The sequence below is a fragment of the Gymnogyps californianus genome, chromosome 14 (assembly GCF_018139145.2).
Source record: "Gymnogyps californianus isolate 813 chromosome 14, ASM1813914v2, whole genome shotgun sequence".
Lineage (NCBI taxonomy): Eukaryota > Metazoa > Chordata > Aves > Accipitriformes > Cathartidae > Gymnogyps > Gymnogyps californianus.
This window is the reverse complement of record NC_059484.1, coordinates 13073487-13095657: the sequence shown is the minus strand read 5'-3', so window position 1 is coordinate 13095657 and position 22171 is coordinate 13073487. Positions and strand designations below refer to the sequence as shown.

General features: G+C 42.0%; 1 protein-coding gene across 1 annotated transcript in view; it reads left to right on the top strand.

The window, feature by feature from the left end:
* The window catches only part of SGCD (sarcoglycan delta), a 141922-nt gene extending 121647 nt beyond the window's left edge, over positions 1 to 20275 (top strand). The window contains exons 7-8 of the mRNA XM_050905347.1: positions 18177 to 18300; positions 19979 to 20275. Coding sequence (XP_050761304.1) covers positions 18177 to 18300; positions 19979 to 20152 — 298 coding nt within the window. The 3' untranslated portion in view covers positions 20153 to 20275. The remainder of the gene's footprint in view (positions 1 to 18176; positions 18301 to 19978) is intronic.
* The last annotated feature ends 1896 nt before the right edge of the window (positions 20276 to 22171 follow it).

Sequence of the window (22171 nt, the reverse complement as noted above, 5' to 3'; positions counted from 1 at the left end):
CAGAAAAATGCAAAATTCTTCTTAAAAGTGTCATTTTCTACAGTTCAAGAAGTGCACTTTCTGAAAGAGAGATTAACAGTGAAGCAGAGCAGGCAATTATTATTATTAGTCAATATTTCGAAAAGTAACTTAAGACATTTGAGCACCTGAGAGATTCATTTTTTATAATGCTTGATTTTTCAGAGTATGATGGTCCATACTGTGTAAATATCGGGGGGTCACGAGCTGGTCATTTTAAAAAAGAATGTTGGACAATTCTGGCATTTTCTACTTGGTTAAAAAAAAAAGAGGAACCAAACTTAGAAAAAAAAAATAGCTGATGCTTTAAGTGCTTGTGGTCACTACAAGAATGTGCAGACTTTGCAAATCTGACTCAACTACTTGAAAAATGATGGGATTTACTTTCAGTGAAAAGCTAGAGGCATAGAGAAGAGACCGGGATGATCAGTTATCGCATGAGAATGGTACGGTGTTTCCCTGTGGCGTGCCAGTAAACTTCTTCTCTTAAAAGACCATGTAATCTTGACTTCAAAACATGTCAGAATTACCATGGTTTTTTAACAGACCTATGCGTATATGTAAAAGTGCTATACATAGTAAGGGAGAAGTGATGCCTTGTACGTCTTCTTTTATTGGCTTATCTGTTTTCTTTTGGCATTAAAGTTGCCACAATACCAAAGTCTGAAGAGTTTAATATATGTGAATTGGAGACTTTGGATAGTGTACAAAGTGTATAGACAGGTAGATTCAGTGTTACTTTCCATCTAAATAATTACTGATTTATCCTGGATGGTTGCACAGCTATTTTCTGTTCCAAACCTTAATATACTCATGGAGATGGTGAGGCTGTTGTGTTTCTGAGGGTTATAACTTTGAGTGATCTATGGACGATGCTAGATTTGACCATGTGTAAATTCCATTCTTCTGTGATGTGTAAGGCCCTGATCACCAGGGAGTTAATGAAGTTGCGCGTGGATGGGCAGCCAGTGAGCACACCACGCCGTGCTGTTGAGCAAGTCACTCAGAAATACTCTGGCAATTTTGCCTTTAGCACAGCTCAGCTTTTCCTGCTGTGCACTCTGCTAATATAAATAGTCCTGAGCTGCTTTTATATATGCTCAGGCCACCAGCATGTGTGTCTACTTTTTTCCTGAAATCCTATCATTTCTTATATTGAAATAGGAGAGTTTAGAGCTATTTGAATTCTATTTCTGTATTCATAGCACAGAGCACAGTGAGAGTAAGAGCTGGACGTCACAGTCGCAGGACAAGCTGCATTCCTCTCCCCAAGTGCATCCACCAGGTCCTTACCCTTTTGGAGTAGGACGCCAAAGGTCTCCTATTTCCACACCAAACCCTGTGACAGCCCTCGGTGCACAATGCAGAGCATTATAGAAATAACTGCACTGGCTTTGGCACTGGAAGAGGGACAGCCCAGGTACCTGGCAACTTTGCATGGAATGATTTAGCCTCCCACGTTGTGTGTTGCTCCATATAGAAATGTTCTCTGTGCATCAGCCGTGCCTGCTCTGTGGGTCTAACTGAGCTCAAGGGCTGGTGTTCCTGTTCCTCAAGAGTAAGTGTGCACAGCACAAACGTGACAGGCCTTGGTAGTAGCTTTGACATCTCCAGCAGCAGAAAGGACTGGTAAATTTGCCTCAGAAGAGCTCACAGCCTCATTTGCCAAGCCTAGTGCCTATAGTGTAGCCTAGTTCACTCTCTCAGTGGAAAGCAAATAGAAAAATCATTTTCACAGTGCCCAGCAATGTTTATCTTCCAGGTTGGCTGGCCTGCAGTGACATTAGTGTCCCCAGAGCTTCTGAACTTAATCATTTCCAGTTGCTGCTTGCCTGCTTGAAGCAGTCCTAGTCCACCCTCCAGTGTGTTCTTCCTGCCAGTCACTATGGGAACAGCAATCAAAGCTCGTATTTATGGCTCTGTAGATGTCCAAGGTCACAGAGCACAGGTCTAGTGGGAACAATTAAAACAGGCCTGTCCAGTTATATCTCTTAAAGCTCTCCCCACATTATACCTCTAACTAGAGTAGTAAAGTTAAACCAGCATGACTGTCAGGATGTGACTGCTTTATAAAAGATATCCTTTAGAGGAGATACAGATACTCTGTATACTGTCATCTGTAGAAGCATACTAGGAGTGTAGTCAGCATTGCTGGATAAAACCTGCCCCTAGGTTTGACTCCGCATCCCGACTGCCAGAGCTGCGCCCTGCCAGACCCGGCCGTGCCCTGCAGCCCCGGGCAGGCATTCCCGCTGGAGGAGCTCGGCTCTGCAGGCTGCGGGAAGGCAGCTCGCACCTCGTCCACCACAAATGCTGCTGGGATGGAGTTGTTTGAACTCTTTTGAAGTAGCACAGTATGTTTATACTGGTTTGGGGGGTTGTGTGGTTTCAGTGGTTTTGCCCTGGGTGCTTCATTACTGTCATCACCTATAAACTAAAAATTGCAAATGTTTGGTTTTAGGGTAACAGGAAATGTTGTTTATACCTGGTGACTTGCTCTATAGCAGTACACAGGAAAAAAGAGGACTGTGGGAATCATTGGAGTAAGATGGAGGGAAGAACTGAAGTGAACTTAATAATATCTGAGGGACAGAAAAGTAATTCTTTGGCAATTTCCAAGTTTTGTAAGAGGCAGCTGTCTCCCTCTCCCCTTCTGTTTAAGCCAGAGTCAGGTTCTATTGAGAGACCTGTGTGATGTGACTCATGATCCCATTGTCCGTGTTTTATTGACTCCAGGGATGAAATAGGTTCCTTCCCTTGAGCATTAATGTGGTATGTTACATAAGAATGAGAATCATTTAGGCCAGAAGATCCAGCAGCAGATACTATGTGAAGATAAGATACAGTTACCTCCTTCACATGCAATAGGCACAGAAGGATGCAACACCAGAATTTTAAAAACAGGCCAGCAGGCACGTAAACATCTTTACAAATCTCCAGTCTTTTTTAATGGTCCTGTTATTTTAAATATATTCCCTTCCAATTCACAGCTAATTGAGTTTCGGTAACCAGAGCATGTTTGGCTAATATTTTCTTACATCGGATTCGTTCCTAAATGCTGTAGATGAAATGATTTCTTACTCTGCATAATGCTGTGTAGACAGTGCAAGAGAGAGTCCTTGCACCTAACTGTGTCCTGAGCAAACAAGAAAAGACAAAAGGAGACCGGGCACGGCACGCTGAAATGACCTCTCTGGTGGTGTGCAGCAGCGCAGGGGCTGAGGTAGGAGAAAACCCAGGTTGACTCCCTGGCCGTTGCCTCTCCACCACTTCTAAATTGCTTTGAAAAACAAATATTCACTGCCACAATAAACTGGAATGCTGGGATGTTGCATGGACATGAGAATGTGTTTTAGAACAGCAGCTCAAAAACCACCGAAGTTTCCATTTTGAAGCTTTGGGCTCGCAGTATTAAACACTTCCCTGGCATGTTGATGTATGGCCATGGGTTGAGGGTTGTTGGTTCTTCACCTTCCTAAATCGCAGCCAAGTCTTGGTGAATGTGTGGATCCAACTTGAAAGGTTGCATTTTGATATTTGGGCAACCTTGAAGTCTGATCGTGAAAAATGAAAGGAAACATTGGAAAAATCTGTGTCAGGAATGTTGAGAACATCCCTTATCCGTCTTGCAAAGGGGGGACAGGAGGTAACCAGCTTCGAGTGCCTCCTCCCTACTAAGGAAATTTCTCTGAAGGAAATTTTCTACTGTATTTCTCTGATACAGATAAGTAGATTCTCTGAGCTTATATGGCAGGCTTGATACTCAGTGTCAAAACAAGTGATCTGTTAGGTTGACTCGTTCCAGTGTTTTATTCTAGCAGTGACATTGGGTAATGTTAGCAAGTGGGTAGTGGTACTGGTTTGGACTGGAAGGTCCAGTGTTGAACATGGCTCCTCAGCATGGTGCATGCACATGATACAAATTGCCTCATTTCCCTGGGGCCACAAAGTGAGGACTGAATTCACTATTCTGAAACTGGAATTAACCACTCCTGGCTGCTGGGACGTGGGGATGTTACAAGGAATGCTGGATTTTGGTGTTCCCCATGCTAGGGGTGTGACAGGCCAGCCTTAGCATGTAGTACTTCTCTGTCTATGGGGAGCAGGTGACATTTGGAAACCTGGCAGAGTGGCAGCTGCGAATGGTAGAAATCAAGACATCTCTCATACCTTTTGCTTCAAAGAACAGAAACACACCAGCATTTTAAAGAGAAGGGAAGAAACATACCCCAACTCCCACTCTGCCTGGCTCAGTGGTGGCTTTGGTTATTGACGCAGATGAAGACCATGGTAGTAATTTTCACCGGGAAGGTTTTAGCAGTGGTGGCCATCCACAGAAAATTGTCCAGATTTCACATGCACTGGAGGAACCTAAACAGAGTTAAGTTCATGCCTGTTTTATTTTCCCTCCTGCTACCTACCAAGCAGACAATCAATATAGAGTGTTAACATGACTGCTGAGAGATACCATGAGGGTGCAGGCAATTCAGAAAAAGCAAGGAATTCCAGGAAAAAAAATTATACCTTGCAGCTTTGATTGTTGTTGGTTTTGAAGACCGTAAAATAACCACAATTTTTTTTTTCTCTTGCAATATTTCTTTGTTGTTATTATTTTGTTTGGCCATGAAAAAGAAGAATTAAGGTTGATTTTAAGGTCCAGTTTCCTTTCCCGTGTTATGTTCCCAAGGTAACTCTATTGCCTTCTTTTAAAGGCAGTACTTGGGAAGTGAGTGTGGTTACCTCTGTGTACCTGGGGGCAATCCCACCACACGAGACCATCTGGTGAAGTTCCTTGTGGAGGTGATGCATATGGCTGAGGGCCATGCTCTGCAGCGGAGGTGGCAGGCTGCTATGAGAAAGTTTTCAGATGAGTTGGCTTGGGTACTAGGAGAAATCAGCAGCAAAGAGTTGCCTGTGTCACTTTGCCGTGTTGGGAAGAACTACTCCTCCTGGGCTGTGCTGGGCCGTCTTCATCGCTGCTGTACTGCAATAAACCCAGGGAGCACTGAATGTGTTTGCACATGGTCACAAAGGCAGTTCATCACAGAGCTGGAAATTGAATTCCAGTGCTTCAACCACAAAGCCAGTCCTCCTACCTGCCTGCCTCTCTTTTTAAAATCAAAATAAAATAGAGTAAAATGAAATGAAATTCCCAGCTAAAAACCTGTTCTAGGAAGTGGTTATGCCACTGAGTGGTACGGAGCCTTTTCTGACATCTGTTCATTTTTTTTTTAATCCATTTCATTTCACCTCCATTTGACCTCTTCCAGTAGCAGCTGTAATTGTCTCTTTGTTATCTGCTAAAAAGTCATATAAGGGAGGTTATTACAGTCAAAATGCAGACTCGCCCAAGAAAAGATGGAAGGAACCTCATGGAAGTCAAGAAATGTTGAACATTTTCTCATTTTGCTGTGGTTGACCCAAGGAGCCGGAGAACAGATTTCTATACCTTAAAACAAACAAGGTCAACAACCTACAGCATGGATGCCAACGATAGCACAGTGGCACATATCAAATAGCATAAGCAGAGCCAAGAGAAGGGATCACAGCTTCTTGAGGCAAGCACCTGTGAGCAGCAGTGCTTCATAGCTCCCAGTTCCCACCAGTTCCCACCAGTTCCCACCAGTTCCAGGTGGAGCAGGACAGGGATGTTGCTGCCCTACGTAGAGGTGGGTTCATGCCAATAGGGTCATCTCCCAGCATGCGGTGAATTGCCACCGCCAGGCTGAGTCTCTCTTTCAGTTAAGAGAAATATCATCTAGCATCTCTCTCTTGAAAGATTGCCAAATGTTACTTTAAAACACATGTTTTACTCAGGAGTGATTATATGCAAAAGATAAACAGAAAACTGTTTAATTTTTAGCTGAAGATAAATTGATGCTAAGAATTTGCAAAACATCCTATTCCCAGAATTAAAGTAGTCCCTTTGGAGACATCTCTATACTCTCTTTTTCAGCAAGTTGTTTTTTTTTTTTTTAATTTCCTGATTTCTTTCTGTCTCTGCTCCATTCCTCCCTCCACCCACCCACACAATCCCTTTATTTTCTTCTCTGCACTGTTACCCAACCTATTTTCCTTTGCATATTTGAAAGCAAGAAATTAGTTGGGAATCTCAAATAGCTTTAAGATTTTCAGTTCTAGACTATCAAAGAGCTTTGAGACTAACTTCTTCAAATACTCCCCATCCTTCCCATTGCCCTGCCAAACTCCTCGGCGCCGAAATGGCAGCCGGTCACAGGGAGGAGCACCGGGCCCCTCTCTCAGTCTCTGTCCTCAGTGGTCTTGCCTGCTCCTTGGCTTTGTCTTGGTGTTCCTCCAGAGAAGATGTGTTCATTTTTCACTTATTTGTATTCTCTGTTGCACATTGTAAATTGTACACAGGAAAATTTTCCAAATTGTCAAAATAGGTTACGAAGCAGCTATAAAGGAGGGATGTAGAGGACTCTTACATCAGTGCATACTTATTAAAAATTGGCTGTCTTGTTAAAAGGCAGGTTTCAGTTCAGCTGGGTTTGATACAGGAATGAGCAACTGACTTCCAGGCTTGTTTATGCCAGAAATCAGACCAGACACTGATTATCGCCCTATTCAGTGGTAGTATCCTGACCTAGACAGCATCTTTTGTCATCCCTCTTTGCTCTCCCAGCTTTAGCAAATAGTAAAAAGTGTGGGAAAAGTTAGGTCAAATTTAGTGATTGCCAGTGGTTTTGACCCTGTAAAAGGTATTTCTTCTCACTGGAGCCAAGTCCTACATCTTTGTGCATGGTTATAGTTGCTTGTACAAGGAAGTGTGTGCGCACTTGTGATTAAGTGAGGCTGCTTTGTGTCTGCCAGGCAGCAGGGCAGGGAATTGCAGCTGGAAATAGGAATTGTGCCTCTAATCGGGGAGCAAGGCTGTGAACAAGTGGTCTGGAGGGTGAAACACCTCCCTAACTCTGAGCAGGAGCCCAGCAGATTTGGAAAGAGGATGGTGCAGTATTGTTGCATAATAATGGGCTGAATTTGAGGATTTGGATCACTTCTGTGGCCTTACACATGCAGACATACAACTGTGTTGCAGGTGTAAATTGTGACTGTTCAAGAGGCCACAACTTTGGCATATGCATCCCTTTAGATTTACAATTTATGCATATTTACCATTTTGTGAAGTGTACTGGGGACAGCAAATGGTACATCTTCTGCATAAAAATGAAAAGTAACTGAAAACCTGTTATATGCTCTATATAGCTCTGATCAGAGGGGGAAAATTGACTACAGATTTGTGGTTGACAAGCTTCAGAAAAGGTTCAACAGAGTGTGAAAATTGACATTTAGCAAACAGCAATTCAGCCTTCATTTTTTGTGAAGCTGCTTGAAATAAACTGCAGGTTTTAAACAAAATGTTTGGTCAGTTGTTATATTGGCTGTTGCTTGTCTCATTACTGCAGTTAATTAAAAGGGGGGACAAAAAGTCAAAGCCAGAGTCAATAAGTTTGTTAATAAAGATTTAATTTGGTGGAATCATTATAAATTGACTGTACAATGAATGGATATGCCACAGGAGTATGAGTGTCTGAAGGTCTATAAATGGGTTTTCAGAAATAGCCATCAGGTTGTAGCCAATTTGTCATGCTAAATAAGCTCTTCAAATCCACTTAGGCAAGTGTGTACATGTTTCCAAAGGATATCACCACCAAGTATATGATGTATACAGACACACCTTTTTTTCCAGCAGGTTTTTTTATTCTACCATTTCAAGTCCTTTTTAGTTTTGTTCTCTCTATATTTCTCATTGTAAGTGACTTACTATTAAGTCCAATCTTTTTAGAAGGAATAGAATAAATCATCGGAGAAGACAAAAAGTAAATCATCACTGCAGAAAGCACTGTAGGCTGAACCTGTGCGCTATCCACGTGAGATTTTAATCTACCTGACCCTTTTCCTTTAAGTCTGACCAAACGGCAGGTAAAAATCCCATGACAGATAGACTTCAAAAAGAATTTAGAAATGGAAATCTAGATCAACATTTCTTCTCTTCATAAAGCAGTTCTGATGTAGAAGTCAGCATGCAAACTACTGATGATAATGACTGCAGTATTTGCATAGCACTGCACCCCTGCCAGTAACCCTCTCATTTGAGTACTTCAGGTTATCACAAGAAAGTGATTTCTCTGTCAGTGACGACATGCTGGTCTGCTCGGCAGGATTACTTAACACCCTGAAAAACAGAAGAATAAGATAAAAATATTGTATGGTGCAGTCTTCTTCCAAAGTAGAGCAGAAGAGCAAGCCATGAAAGTAGTGGAGAGTTGGCCCAAATTGATCCAGTGGTCAACCACTGACTGCACAGGAAAGTCACTCCAAAGTAGAGCACTGTGTAATGTCTACGTTAACAAATATTTTATGGGTTAATCTAGCAAGTTTTAGCTGACTCAAGTACCATCTTTCCATCGGGTTTTATAATTTTAGGCCAACTCAGGTGGCTTTTGTCCTCCTGCCACCATCCAGAAGCCAGTATCAACTTCAGGAAAAAGCCCATTTAAGCCTCAGCTGTTACCTCCAGGCTACAGTATAGCTGTCCCTCTCCCCGCTCCAACGGCTCAGGGTTCCTTTGAAATTCGGTGGCCCCACAGACTTACTTTGTGATGTGTTCATCTGGTCTGTGTTCCTGATGGCAGCGCTTTGTTAGACATTAGGTAGCAAGCGGCGTCAGTGGCCCTGTTGAAAAGCTGCAATGCTTTGGTTTTATTTCTTTTTCTCCTCCCTGGCTTGGTGACAGTATGTCAAGATAATACCCAATCTTAGCAGCCTCTTCTGTAAGTCTGGTTGAAAGGGTTTCTTCCAATTTATGCCTTTTAATTAGAAGCCTTCAACCTGTAATTAGAAACTTACACCAGCCCAGCCTTTGTTTCTGAAAAATGCTTTTGTGGTTTAGGCAATTATGGTAACATAAAAAGTAATTATTTTTCTCCATGTGTGAAATGAGCATGCTCATTAATGCACCCAACGGGCGGAGGATTTTATTTTGTTTCGATTTGTTTTATTTTATTGCAATAAATTACATAACAAGGTATATCAGACAAGCAAAAATAAGGTGGTTTAGGTAGTAGATCGGGCATATCTAACTACCAAGTCTGTTACTTTGCCACGCTGGGAGTGCAGAGAAGCTGTGGTCAGCAGGAGCAGAGGCATGGCCTTGCTGCAGCTCCAAGCCCTCTGGTTAGCGCACACAGCCACGAAGGAATTTCCAGACCATTACTTGACCAGTTTTGACCCAGACTATGTAACTTGTGACAAGAGACATTTGGTGGTGAGTTTTTTGGAATAAAAATAATTACAGGCTCTTAAGTTCCAGCTAGTGTCATCAGTAGCAGCGCAATGGCTTAGTTAGAGCTCAGCCTACTCTATGATAATGTCATTTACTGTCCCACTTCTGATCATGCCAGGAGAGGGGACATCTGTCCTCCAGCCAGAGCTGACTCTGCTCCTGTATTTCATAGTGTCTCGTATGGCTGGTTCCTGGCAGAGATTAGGTTAACATACAGGGCTATACTCTCTGAGCTGAATCTTCTCAGTCCCACCTACAATTGCTATGGTTTTATTAATCATGCCTGTGCTCTCAGGTGATAACACCTCTGCCAAGCGGTGCACAGTGGCACTGTGCCTGCTCAGGATGCGGCCCCTGGCCACTCAGCATCTTCTTCTGGCCGCAGCCAGGCGCTGTTCCGTGGAGGTTTCCCACCACATGGCACACTAATGACTCTGGATGTTCCAGCTTATCAATTAAGGCTGAAAGATTGAGCACCGCAGGACGGAGGTAATCCTGCAGACAGCTCTCCGCTCGGGTCTGTCAGGCACAGTAGGGATTCAGAGCAAGACCAATCTGCTCACAACACACGGGGTGAGGAGAGTGAAGTTGCAGTCATTTCTACAGTTAAAATAGGAATAATTCATTTTGCATCCCTGAATCCCTTCCCTGGCCACTTAAACACATCATCTTCTTAAACCACATCTGTATTTACTGCACATCATTTTCGACTATCTCCCAATTTCTATAATTTCCTTCCTTGATTTATAAGCAACAGAATTTTTTAATTATCCAGATGATTTTAATTTTCTCAGCCATACCTCCACTCCGTTAAACATTAATCTCGTACTTTTTTCTTTGAAAATCTTTACCCTTCACCGCTTCTCCAGTTCATAATGAAACTAGATCTCAATAGTATTACACAGTACGTTTTTCTCCCTAGATTAATTTGATGTCTTCTGTTTGATCTGTTTTTGTCTTCTAAGTACTGTATTTGGCTTCTTGTAAACCCTTCCAGAAATTACTTAAAAAATTAAAAAAAAAAAACCCAAACCCTAAAACATTTAGGACAACTTTGCATAATTACATCTCCTTCAACAGCTCCCATGCTGTAGCATGGTAGGCAATCACAAAGAATTTACAATTGTATTTTGACTCGTCCACGTTTTTCTAGTTTTCCTGCTTTTTAGTGCTCTGAGTGAGCGTCAGCTAGTGCAAGGTGTACTGGAAAACTACAACAGGGGATTTGCAGTGTGCTGGGAGGAACTGCAGGCTCGAACTTTGCCTGAGGAATGACATTTTTTTCAGAGGAAAATGAAAGCTGGTTCTCACCTGCTTAGTGCTGGAAGCTGACACCGTACCTACAAACTCCTCTGGTTCCTCATTTGTCTAGACCCGCTCAAATCTTCTTTGAATATTAGCTGAGCATCTTCCTAATGCTGGCTTTGACCTTCTTCGTAATGGTTTCAAACAGCTCCTGTTACTCAGTTAGCCCTCCTCCCGGAGTTGTAGTCTCTGAGGAGATATTAAGATATTTCCATTATATGGTCAGAAGAGTACTGTTTTAGCATGGACCCTGTTTAGGAAAAGTTCACTAAACATAGTACCTGTAGCTCAAACTAGGTGAAAAATATATAAACTGGTTTGTTTGGTGCTAAGCTGAAGTTAGCAAAACCAGCAGCAGATTTATTATGCTTCTTGTGATTAAGCACTTCTTTTTGTATTGCAGCTGTAAGAGCTCTATATAAAAAAAACAAAAAGAAAGTTGTAAAATGAGATTTAAGACATTAGCTTGAGATTGAATTAGCAGAGCTGAAGCAGGAATTGCTCGATGCTGCGCACCAGGAGGGGAGGATGGAGCAGGCACACAGGTACCCCCCCACACACACACGCACACTCACCCGTTCCTTCATCCATCAGGGACTGCAGCACTTGCAGAGTCCAAGCAGGACTGTTCATGCAGAATGTTCACTAGGTTCTCTATCCAAGGAAATATTAAAGCTTATGAACAATGTTAAGCACAAGGGTAATTCATACTATTTTCTCAATTCCTTTTTCTCTTTCTCTTGACTCAGCTTTGTACAAAATCTCTTTAGCATCTGTGTTGCCCAAATACGGAGAAGCAAAGTTGTTGCACCCCTTGCCATTTGAACCAGACTGATCTCTACCTCAATTAGAAAACTGTAATTTCCAATAAAGCATCATTAGACCTCTGCTCCTGTCAGGTCTCTGACAGATTTAACTGGATTTTCCTTAGGAATTAACCATGGTTTGTGGATGATTGCTGAAAGAATTTTCATTCATTGTCTGCTAGATCATATTAGGAATTACATGAGGCTTTGGACCACCAGCCATAAAAATCTGTTTCGGAGTATGGCTGCGCTGGAATTGTCACTTACTAGATTTCCAGCATAAACACTGGAAACTATATGGTGATACACGCTCTCAAACTAAACAGTATTTACAACGATAGGCAGGATTTACAATTGGATGACATGATAATCATATATCCTTGTTTACTTCTGTAATTAATGTTCCTAAAGAAAATACCCTGGAAACCTTCCATAAGCATGATTTATTTCCGTTGATTGAGACTGTAATCAGATGTCCCTATTCAAACAGTAATTGGTGTGCTTCATTAAAATGTAATTGAAAACAAGATTTATGTCAATGCTAGGCAATAAATAACAGGGATACATATTTTCTTATTAGTGATGATCTCTTCTGTAAGCTCTCAGAGTACTTGCTGCTTTTGTACTGTGTCATGTACATCATATTTTGTCAAAATCATGGTATCCTGGAAAAAGACATTGTGCGTTTTCCCCTTTTGATGTTAACCTCTCACTCTGATGTACCGAGGCCAGCTCCCTTTTTTTCTATTTCCTGTTTTATATTAGGCTCGCTGTTGTTGCCATATTTTAGCTTATTTTGTTCTCATGAAATGGCAGTACCTTCCAGTAGGAAGGAAATCCAGTGACGAAGAGTAGAGCTCAGGGCAGAGCCTTTTGCTCTTTGGGAGATGACAAGACTTTGCTTGAACTTATGATCAGTTGAAGTTTTCACCAGGTGAGTCCAGACCCAACCCATTGTTCCTCCTCCCAAACTTTTTCTGTTCCAATACAAGCAAAGGTAAGACAAATTAAAAAAAAAAAGTTTAAAAGCACTCTAGAAATAGAAACTAAGCATGGTTTCTTTGCAATTCAGTAAAAGCTAATTAACTTCCAGTTAATAGGGAGAAAAGTATTGTATTTTCTTCTGTGAATAGATATATATAAGATAACACACAAATAATGGAGTCAGAAGTGTAAGTCACTGTGAATGGGTGATCCCATTGATTTCATTGAAACAAGGGAGTTAAAACTGAAAACAAATTTCAACCTGAGATACTGGTTCATTACCAGCAAATTGATGGAGCTCTACGTTTACTTGCTAGCATAATTTACCAATTGTATGAGATGTAAGCAGGCACGGTGGTAGTACTGGCTAATTTTATGCTCAATATGAAATCTTATAGCTGGTCAGATGGATACCATAAGAAATAATTAGAGTCATTAGAACTAATGGGCTACAGCTGCAGTAATACATGCTCTATTCTCAGTCCAGAGGTTTCTAAGCAAAATTAAATTAGCTCATGTTACCACACTGCTGCATCATATGCTCCTCACCTCCTGCGAGTAAACTTCTCTTTCCATTTCCATACTGCAAGCAAAGTTTGTGCTCCACACAGAAAAGTCCCCTGTTGGGGACAAGAAATTCTGAAGCTTGAGGCCATTCCTTGTAAAAAAAAAATGGTAATAAAAAATTAAAAAGTGGCAGCAATAGGTCCCCAGCTCACGTTAACTCCTTTCACATGTTGAAGATCATCCCTCTGCTGTGCTGCAGCCTTTGGTACCAGCCATGAATTGCAAGTCCTATTTGCATCAATGCTGGACCTGGGCGAATATTTTTCCCCCTGAACTATTTGCATTAAACTTTGTTTTTTTAAGGAAATTATGTCCACTTTATTGGAAGCACGTGAGCAGCCCCTAGCTGCTGGTGGTACCACCTTCACATCTGTAATATCCTCTCTTCTCCCCAAATTCAAAAGGCTGTTCATAATAGTAAAGAAAACGACACGTTATCCTGGAGGGGGTGAGGAGAGGGACAAGAAGGAAATATAATCCATGGTACTGGAGTGATTAATGTGACTGTTTATGGTGAAGGAAATGAAAACTAGAAATCTGGGTAAGTAATGATCTTTCCAAGAGAGTGACTTTCACTGAAACCACAATACAAACTCATATGCTCACCTCCTTTAAATTATTGCTGAAGTTTTCAAAGCAAAGCAGGGATGGCACTGAAAATTTTGCTCCCTTGTTGATTCCCAGGAGCACAGAATTTCCAGCAATAGCAGGAGAGGGGTTCACTGCGAGATGCACACATGCCATCACCTCTCTTTAAAATGTGAGATGCTTCGGTGATAGGTTTGAGTAAAAGGGCTTAGGAGGCACATTTAGCACTGTCCATTAAGCATGGTGAGCTGGAGAAAGGCTTCCCCTGCATACATCATCTTGCACATTGATATGCAGGCCAAGTGTGCTCAGTGGGAGGAACAAGACTAACAGTATTTTTGATGAAGGTAAGAGCCTAATATTGCAGCTTTGGAAAGATCAGTTATCCATCTGCCAGCCATCTATCTTTGGCTATGGTACTTACCTGGCCTCTGTTATTACAGTATGTAACCGCTTCACAACCACTAATATATTTATCTTTTCATCCTCCCTATGGACTTGGGAAGTGCTATTACCTCTGTTGCAGAACTAAGAACTGAGATTAAGGGTCAGATTTGTTATGGCATTTAGGTGCTCAATGGGATTTTCAAAAGTATGTAACACCCATTGTAATACGTGGAACCTAGGTACTTTGATAGTTCTGAAAATCCTGTTACTTGTGTCTTTTCTTTTAAAATTTTGGACTTACGTGACACCCTGGGATCCACAGGAGAGGTTCCCATGTTGTGGGTAGTCACCCAGACAGGAGACTGTCTTCTTCATCCACCTGCTAGGAGACTGTAGGTGGGACAGGAGCAATTTTATGGCAGTAGCTTATCTCAGTCCTGAATTTGGCAAGCTGTAACTCTGTGGATAGCAGTGAATTTACCCTCCTTGCCCAGCTCTGTGAGAGAGGTCAGAATCTGGTCCTGGAAATATTGGCGCAAAAATAAGCAGCACCCATCGTCAATAAAAAGGGCTTATGTGCCAATTGCTGGGATGGAAAATTCAAGAGCAGGAGCAAATAATGAAACAATCTATATTCATGCAGCCACCTTTCCAGCCTACTGCTGTAAGTACGGGCTTACACCTAACTGGGAGATGTGAATCCTACTGAAAGCTCCAGAGTATCACACTGTAAAACAAATGTTGATTTTGAACAAATTATCTGTTCATCGCTGAATCATTTTCTTTCATTATTAGTCTCCAAATTGGTTCTGCTCTGGAAGACAGAATTAGGTTTAAAAGCAGAGTGTCTCTTAAACACTTGCTTCAAATGAAAGTATTCGGTAAACATTACTCAAACCCCCTAGAGCATAAACTCCTCAACCTCTTTCTCTGGCTTTGCATAGATTTTTCAGCTCCTGGTTTAAAGAGAGGTGTCTCAGGGATTCATTCAGGATATCAGAAAATAATCAAATTAAATCGCTTACAATCATATGCCCCTCAAATGCCAAGGAAAATTTTTTTAAGACCTTTCTGTCCTCATTTACAGTAGCATAAATTGGGACAAAAGTCCCATGCAAACAGATAGAGTTACACCAATATTGAACACATAAGAGAGAGAAGAGTCAGACTCCAAACCCACGGCACAAGTACAAAACCATGTGGGCTGCAAGCCCAAATTTCTCATCATTGGAAGAGCTGTACTTTGCTGTTACAGGACTTGCACTCATTTCCATAGTTTTAAGGTTCTAAAAAAACCTATGGGCTTCAAAATGATATTTTTAACATTAAAGGGTTGCGTTTTGGTTAATTCAGCGTGTCAGCAAGATTGCAGCTGTCTGAGCTAGTGATTTAGGATGACAGAGTGGGGGTCAGCTCAGCTGACTTTAAAAAACACGTGGTGCTGCAGGGAGCGGGGTGGATTATGGAGCAGCAGCAAAGCCCCAGCGTTGTGTGCTTGTCCCACATTACACCATGGACTATTGGGAGGTTCTCAAGAGGGTCCTTTGTGCCTCCACGAGGCAAGAAGCTCTGCAGGGATTAGGATGTGTCTAATTGCATGGGGTTTCATCAGTGTTTGTAAGATGCTGTTATCCTGCCTGTAGGTTTTCATTGGGTGGAGGAGGGAGAACAACTCAATGACTTTGTTAGATATGAAAAGAGAATAAAACTTTGGGACAATGTTATCTAATAGACTCCCAGGTACTTGGTAGCTTGTCCAAAGCATGAATTTAACTCGGTTTGATGTTATGAGAACCTGTGTGCACAGGGGAAGATAGGCAACGAGAAGGTCCCTCTTGATTCCCCCCGCCATGGGAAGACATTCACTGATTTCCCAGCTCTCTGCACTCTCCAGTAAAGCAATGGTGTGGGACTGGGAGGCTGCTCCAGTACAGGGATTGAGAACTGCTGCTGCTGCAAATGAGTGCATTTGCACTGTGGTGTCTGAACACTGTTTTGCACTTACAAGATTTATTTCTCAGTGGGCAGAAGAGCTACAAGATTAACAGATGAACAAATATATTGAGACAGCCAAGACATCAAAGAAATTGAACAGTCACTAAGATGTCGGAGAGCTGAAGAGTCACCTGGCCATGGTTCTTAGGAATTATTTTATCCTCAGATTAGCTCAGCTGTCTTGGCGTTTGGACACATCCTCTGGTGAATTTAGCTACAGTGACTTAAGACATTACTGGCCTCAGCTCTCTGCTTCTCCTCGAGAGGATCCGGACTCTGGAGCAGAGGCGGCAGGAGGGAGTGTGTGCCTGCATCCCAGCCACTGCAGCTCACATCCTGGGGGCTTACTGCAAGCAGAGCATCCTTCATTTTTCAGGGTAGATACCAGCTTGTGAGCTGCACCACCGAGGATGAGAGCGTACTGTATCCCTGGGCAGAAATCTCCAGGGAAAATGTGGGGCAGACAGCGTATTAAGCCACCGTAATGAAAGCCACCAGAGTGCATGTGCCAGAGCCCTAAGGCTGTGTGCTGTGACTGTTTGTACCATAAAGAAATTCTAACAGATATTGGAAAGGCAGTTATTGCAATTGGAAGGTCAGAGGGAATCATATCCCAGGTAGCACTATTTAATGTCAATCACTCTTTGCAAGCTTTTTCTCCTCCATGCAATCTGCAATTCAATCAGGGGGGAAAAAAAAAGTGAGTAGCAGCAGTCTTAACCTTAGCTTCCTCGTACAGGAACCAGCCAAGGGGTGATACCAGTGGACGGATCAGAAGAAGGTTTATGTAAGATGTAGCTTCCCTGCAGAGAGCAAACAAAAAGCAGCTCAGAAAGATTGTGCAGAGGCTGCTAACCATGAGACCATGCTCATTCCTTGGGCTGCGTATGCCTCAGTTCTTCCCTGGAATTTAGATTTAGTTGAGTCAGCCAGGAAATTACGGATGAGTTTGGGGTCTTGAGGGAAAGGTGTTCAAAAAGCAGCAATATGAAGACACCAACAAGAGGGAAAGTCGTAACATGAGAAGTGCCACGCAGAGGGAACTGTGCCTTTGCTGTATTGAACTGTTGGCTGCAATAAATACAGCTGAATTCCCTCAGTCTGCCATAATGTTGTCTCAGTACCAGCAGGAGTCCATTTAAGAATACACTTACTTGCACAAATGGTTATATATGAAGAGCAGAGAAACAGCTGAAGTGCCACCGCAGTAACACAAGCAAATCCTAAAAGCTGCCCAAGTAAGCTCGGTGGTTGTGTGCTGCCCTGTGCTTCGGTTTTGTCAGTGCTGCCTGCCCGAAGCAGTCAAAGCAGAGGAGCTTCTGTTCCAGTCCTCCTGCCTCCTTCACCTGGGGAGACCATAGTCTAGATTTTGTGATGGTACAGTACATAAATGGTGATAAAATCAACTAAGAGGATATTCCCAAAGAGGGAGAATTGTTTTTTATTGTCATTTTCAATACAGAAAGTAATAAGAGGCTGTATTATAAAGAAGAGAAGAGACAAGTATAATACAAGACATATGAATGTATAATCAGCAAGGAAGACTGAACCTTGCACTTCTAATCTTACAGCATTAACCCCAATTGCCTGAACGAAAAGGTTTGGCTGTGTTAGACAGTGCAATAACAGGGTTGTCACATCCCTGTGTGGTGTATCCATGGTTAGGAGGGGTCGAAGCACTGCAGAGGGGGCCAGGGCTGTGAGCAGTGTGAAATGAGCGTAGGACTGGAGACCAGGAATTTTGGGGTCTTCAGCCTGGTTGTTTTCATCGTTTTCTTTACATCCTTAAACCCTTCCAAACTTCACATTATAGGGAGTCAGGAGAACTAATTTGTTCCTGCTTGAACAGTGGTTTGAGGAAGAAAAGTGCTTGCACTCTCTGTGTAGATATACTGCTTTGCTAATATCCCCCATTAGCACTGATTAGTTAGAAATCTGAACTTGCATATGGGCAAGCTGATCACAGGGGAAGCTTTATTGCACCTTGCATCTTGACCCAGCATAGCAAAGTTGATATGAAATGTTAGCAGATGGGATTTGTGATGTGTTTTACCACATTGTGCATGAATTCTTTCCACTGACTAAACCAGGCGTGGATCTGAACATCAGTAGGTCCTCAGGTGCCGTGCAGTGGGCAGTCAGGCTGTGCAAGACGACAGCCTGAGACTGAGCATGAATATTCTTCCCACCGGGCTCTGTAACTCCCCTCTCTGTTACAGACTGGAGTCGCCTACGCGCGCGCTGGTGATGGAAGCTCCAAAAGGCATCGAGATCAACGCCGAGGCCGGCAGCTTGAAAGCTACATGCAGGACAGAGCTCAGGCTGGAATCCAAAGATGGAGAGGTAAGCGAAGGACGTCAAGCCCTGCAGCAAAAACAAACCAAGCTACCGATCTCCTGCAGATTTGTAGCTTTCTGAGTCACTGAGCTGCTGCATTTGAAACACTGGTGTGAAAGCACTGGTGCAGCAGGCCTTCCTAGCTTAGTTTCTGCTAGCAGTGATTGAACATATCATATGCAAACGAGACTTGCTCTGTGGCAAAGCCTGATTCATTATTTTTAAAGTGCTCGGATAATAGTATCTGTTGTTTAAGCAGATTTATGCGGCTGTAAAATACACAGTGCTCCTGAATTCTTTGTTTCCTTGTCACTTAAAACAAGATTTACTTGGCCAACATAATTAAATCTTTTATCATACATTTTTCTATAAGGAGAGCTTAATTCACCAGTATTGATCTGAAAAGCTTTTGTAGCTGATGTTTTCATTTTGGGAAGAAAGGGAACATTAGGAGACACAGGTTGTTGCACTGGGGAAACTTCCAACGGGGAAGAGAGGATAACTAAAACTGATAACACAAAACAAAAGTAAAACGGGTGTTGAGTTAAGCCTCTTCTGGTGTCTCAAAAATACATGGGCACATGGTTCTTATCCCCTCCTCCTGCACAATGATGGAAGACACTGAAGGATGTGGCTGAGCAGCTCCTGCTGAGGAACCCACTGAGAGCCTTGGCAGGAGGAGCTTCCCATTGAATGCAAACCTCCTGGCATAGGGATCCAACATAAGCTAATGTTTTCCTATCTCAGTGTCAGGTGTAATAAATAGAATGGGATTTTTATTGCAATTCCTGTTATTTCTCAACATTTACTTTTTAAGACATTCCAAACCCAGACCACGGGTGTTAACAAAAAAACCTCCCAAAAATACAAAAAAACCCCCTACCTAATATACTACAATTGAAATCCAAGGCATTTCACTACTGCAAGCAATTGCCTTAATGTTTTTAACACTAAGTTGCTTTTAAAATGCATATATTGACCTGTCTTTCAGGAGATTAGATGGTTGGATACTAAAACTGGAGACTTACTGTAATTGCAAGATAAGAGCAAATACTGTCAGTCGCCCTGTAATATTCTGGTGTGCAGATTATCTTGCTGTGCTCTTCTCAGTGATCTTAGAGCACTCCCCTGTAGCTGCCATGTGTCTAAGAGCTACCACATGTTCACTTTTATGTTCTGTTTTATAAGGAGAAATTCAGGTCTGTTACGGCATTTAAGTTATTTTTAATATACATAAAAGAGTTACACGTATACATGAAATATACATAAAAGTCAGTGCTGTGAGCCTGCAAGCGTAACTGGCAAAGGGATTACAGGGCCAGCAGTCCTGTTGGAGGAGCGGAGTCGTTGTGTGGAAGTGAACCATACACGCTCCCCATCTAGCAGTGGGGTACCTCTGGTTGGGATAACCCAAACACGGAGGTGCCCCAGGAAGCTACGAGCCAAGAAAACACGGTGGGTAGATTAGCAGAAACAAACTGGAGGTCTTAGGTGGCTCATGGTAAAGGCAGATAATATGCTCACCCAGATTTGCATCAGACTTTTCCCATCTTAATACACTTGCCTACCCAGTTTTTGTAGCAGCTGAGTTGTCCAAAGGAAGCTTCTTTAAACACAAGATCGAAAATAACAACTCTCCACTAATTCTCTCTCTCTTTTTCTCTCTCCCCGCCTCCAACTTCAGATAACGTTGAATTCTGCAAAAATCAAACTACCTAACTTGCCTCAAGGATCTTCCTCTTCTGCAGGGTCCAGGCAAAAAATCTACGAGCTCTGTGTGTGTCCCAATGGGAGGTTATTTCTGTCTCAGGCAGGCACTAGCTCAACCTGCCAGATAAATACAAGCGTCTGCCTTTGAGAGACAATTTGCAGTGGGGCATCACAGGCAGCACAAAAGCCAGTTCTGGTCTCACAGATTGCAGCTGCCAACTATTTTTACTAGAACACAGAAAGCCTATCAAAGACTTTTTTTGTGTGTGCGCGCGCGTGTGTGTGAATATATATATAAAAATATATATATAAAATATATATATATCCTCTGTGTAAAATGATGTTTCAGTACAAGGAATCCCAGGGTGACCCTGTTACATTTGTGTAGCATTTCTCTTTCCCACACCAAAATTTACTGGTACAATCTGCTGAATTGGATTTGATGCTTCCCTGGACCCTGCTGTATTAATATAGTATAATGATCACCCCTCGTTTTTGATCACGTTCTCAGAGCAATGGGGTTGCTGGCTGGGCAAGACCCTGGAACTGATGTAGACCCACCAACATACAAAGGGAAGACAAGCATCTCTGATTATTTTTGCACCATTAAATCAGTGGCATGAAAAAAAAAAACCAACAAAATAGCCAGATGTGCTGTACTGATCACCTAGAGTGATCCAAGATACCTGAGGTTAAATTACACTCTTTCATTTTCACCCGAAGCATGACTCCCTGTTGGGAGAGATGCATTGCATTTGGCCAGTAGAAAAGTCCAGATCTTCTTGCTGGAATAATCATGTATTTTTCTGAAGGGGTTTGAGACTTGCCTGTGCATGGCCAAGGATGCCTTGTGCTATTCGGATGTGATGCATCAGCTCTAACCCTAACCTAAAGTCATCTCTGGGCTAACAAAACTGGCATTGCATTTAGTTCTTGGAAGGAAAGAAATTGTGAAAGTTGGACTAAATAGAAAAATCCTGAACCTCCTTAGTTAACAGGCATCCTGGATCACCCTGCACACTCTCCATGAGCACCTTTAATTTTGAAAAGATTTGGTGTGAAGGTGTGAAGATTTAAGATTTGGACATTGCCTATTGATACCTATAGAAACAGAGAAAATTACTTATTCTACCCATAGAAACAGAGAAATTCACACAAATCAGGTGTGTAACGTAGATGCTATGCCAGAATTTTTGTCATCTTTCTTTTCAGGATATACAGTCCAAGGTCACTTAGATTTGGTGGAGACTGCAAATATCAGAGATGCTGACAATGAAACAGACTTTTTTAAGGATTTATAAAGATTGTGACAAAGCCAGATTACTGGAAAGCAAGGGCTTTGGATGCTGGTTCCTCTAGAATTTGAGCCCCAAAAACTCTGTGGTTGAATCTTTTCATGGTTGTATTTTTCCTTATTTTAAAGTCGAGGAGTCACTTATGGGCAGGATAAAACACAAGATCTGATCTGGTAACATCACTTCCACTGTTCAGGTTTTGAAAAATAATGAGAAGGGCCCAGATCATTGAATTCTGACCCACAATTGCATCCACATGCATGTAAAAATCTTTGAAAAACAAATATACTAATTACTGCAAAAGTATCTAAGTCGCAGTAAATCTCACAAGGACAGCAAGGTTTCTAAGCCACTGAGATGCTTTTGAAAATATTACCTCATGTGCAAATATGACAGGTCTGTGCCCATCCCTAGTGATATCTAAGCAAAGCTGGTATTCTTCAGGCGATCTTCAAGATAAAATGTAGCTGACAGAAATCTTTAGAAATAATTTAGCCCATTCCTTTTTTACAGATTTCCATGTATTTTCTTGTGGTCTGGAGAGTACCAGGGTTTGATTTTTTTTTTTTAAATGAACAATTCTGGCTTAATCCAAAACTAACTGGACTCAAAGGAAAGATGTCTATGGAGTTTAGATTAGATATGTTGCTGCCTAACAAAGTGGCACTCCCATAAAATTTATTCCTGAAAGAGGATTGAATGATCTACTTTTATTTCAGTAATGCTTTCCAATTAATTAACAAATTCAAACTATTTGTTAATGAATGATTCCTGTAATTATTATGTCTTGAGTCAACGTTTGAATGCAAAGGGTCACCCAGGATAACAATTGTATTGGGACACAGGACTATACCATCTCTGTTCAAAGAGGG